Genomic DNA, 1,996 nt, shown 5'->3' with positions numbered 1-1,996 from the left:
AAAAAGGTAGAGAACTACAACTCGAGGGTCGATCATATTCCGGGGCCTCACCGGTGTTGAAGGGACCGAATTCGGAAAAATTCGTTCAACAGCCATTTCCGCCAAGTGCGACACCGATGAAAATCCCAAAGAGATTTCGCATGCCCGATATCCCGAAGTATAACGGGAAAACGGACCTAAATGAATATGTGACTGCATATACGTGTGCTATTAAGGGCAATGATCTCGCCGATGACGAAAGGGAATCAGTGGTTCTTAAGAAGTTCGGGGAAACCCTGTGAAAAGGGGCGATGATTTGGTATCATAACTTGTTCGAGCATTCGATTGATTCATTTGCCATGCATGTTGATGCTTTTGTCATGGCCCATGCTGGGGCTATCAAGGTCGAAATTCAAAAATCGGACTTGTTCAACATCAAGCAGCGAGATGACGAGACCCACTGCGAGTTTGTGGCCCGATTTCAAATGGAACGCATGGACTTACCCCCGGTCACTGATGATTGGGTCGTCCAGGCTTTCACTCAATGGCTCAATTCAAGAAGCTCGATCATATCTATGTAGCTATGGCAAAATCTAATAGAATTCCCGGGATGGCCTTAGTCGATGTACACAATAGGTATCAATCAGATATCAGGGTCGAAGATGATAAGATTCTGGGAGTGATCGATCGAAGAGAACGGCAGATCGAGATTCTCGATCGAAGGGAAAATGGGCGCAACAGCGAATCGGGCAAGAATGATAGGAGGAATGATCGGAGGAACGATCGAGGCCAAAGTAGTCGTGGACAGATGAACAGAAATACTGTCGATAGAGCCTCGAGAAACAAAGAAACTCCAAGGTTATCCGAGTATAATTTCTGCGTCGATGTAGCGACCATAGTGGCGGCCGTTATCCTTAACAGAGAAACAAGGCATCCAAGGCCAATCCAATCTGATCCAGAGAAACAGGATAAAAGCCTTATTTGCAAATGCCATCACAGTCACAGCCATCGAACCGAAGATTGTCGACAGCTGAGAGGGAAGGTTGCCCAACTGTTCAATTTGCGACACCTTCAAGAATTCCTACGTGAACGAGCAAAAACTCATTTCGAGAACGTGGACTCCAACAAGCAGGATAGGCCGGAAGAGCCTCATCAAGTGATACATATGATCGTGGGAAGAACGGACGTTCCCATTGGGACGGTCGTAAAACGCACCAAAAATTCCATAACAAGGGAAAAGCGTACTCGGAATGACGATCCCGACGGTCCCATCTCGTTCAGTGACGAGGACATGGAAGGCATCGCGCAGCCTCATAACGACGCACTGGTAATATTTGTCCTTGTCAATAAATTTAGAATCAAACGTGTGCTAATTGATCCAGCTAGCTCGGCTAATATCATCCGTCGGAGAATCATCGAGCAGCGAGGACTACTAGATCAGATCGTGCCAGCAATACGAGTTCTCAACGGATTCAACATGGCCTGCGAGACGATGAAGGGTGAGATCACTTTACCGATCAACATGGCAAGAACTACGCAGCAAACAAAATTTTATGTGATAGAGGGAGACAGAATATAATGCATTGCTGGAAAGATCGTGGATTCACCTCATGAAAGCGGTCCCCTCAACTATGCATCAAACATTGAAATTTACGGCCCCAGAAGGTATCAAAACCGTCCATGGTGAGTAGTAGGCCGCTAAGGAAATGTTCGCAGTTGAAGAATCTGTTAAGATTATAAAGGTGCCGGATCAGAACGAAGGGGAGAGTGCCAAATAGCAATCACAGATTCCGATCTCAGAGTCCTTGGAAGATCGGAACAGAGACACACCAGACGAAGAGTTAAAGTTCGGAGTGCCGAGGACCTTTGTGGTGCCCGTTGATTCAGATGCCACTAAATTCACAGTCGAAGAACTCGAGCAAATCATACTGTTCGCTCATCCACTAGATAAGAAGGTATACTTAGGCACGGGGTTAACCCCCGAGCTCAGGCAAGAATTTATTGAATTTCATAAAAA

At 46.2% G+C, this 1,996-nt stretch overlaps 1 protein-coding gene across 1 annotated transcript; it reads left to right on the top strand.

Moving 5' to 3' along the window:
* Positions 1-523: 523 nt before the first annotated feature.
* LOC132631522 (uncharacterized) lies at positions 524-1,558 on the top strand. The gene has a single exon (XM_060347093.1). The coding sequence runs from the start codon at positions 524-526 to the stop codon at positions 1,556-1,558; it is 1,035 nt and encodes a 344-aa protein (XP_060203076.1).
* Positions 1,559-1,996: the final 438 nt, after the last annotated feature.

The sequence above is a fragment of the Lycium barbarum genome, chromosome 3 (assembly GCF_019175385.1).
Source record: "Lycium barbarum isolate Lr01 chromosome 3, ASM1917538v2, whole genome shotgun sequence".
Lineage (NCBI taxonomy): Eukaryota > Viridiplantae > Streptophyta > Magnoliopsida > Solanales > Solanaceae > Lycium > Lycium barbarum.
The sequence above is the reverse complement of the archived record's forward strand: the minus strand, read 5'-3'. Positions and strand labels throughout refer to the sequence as shown.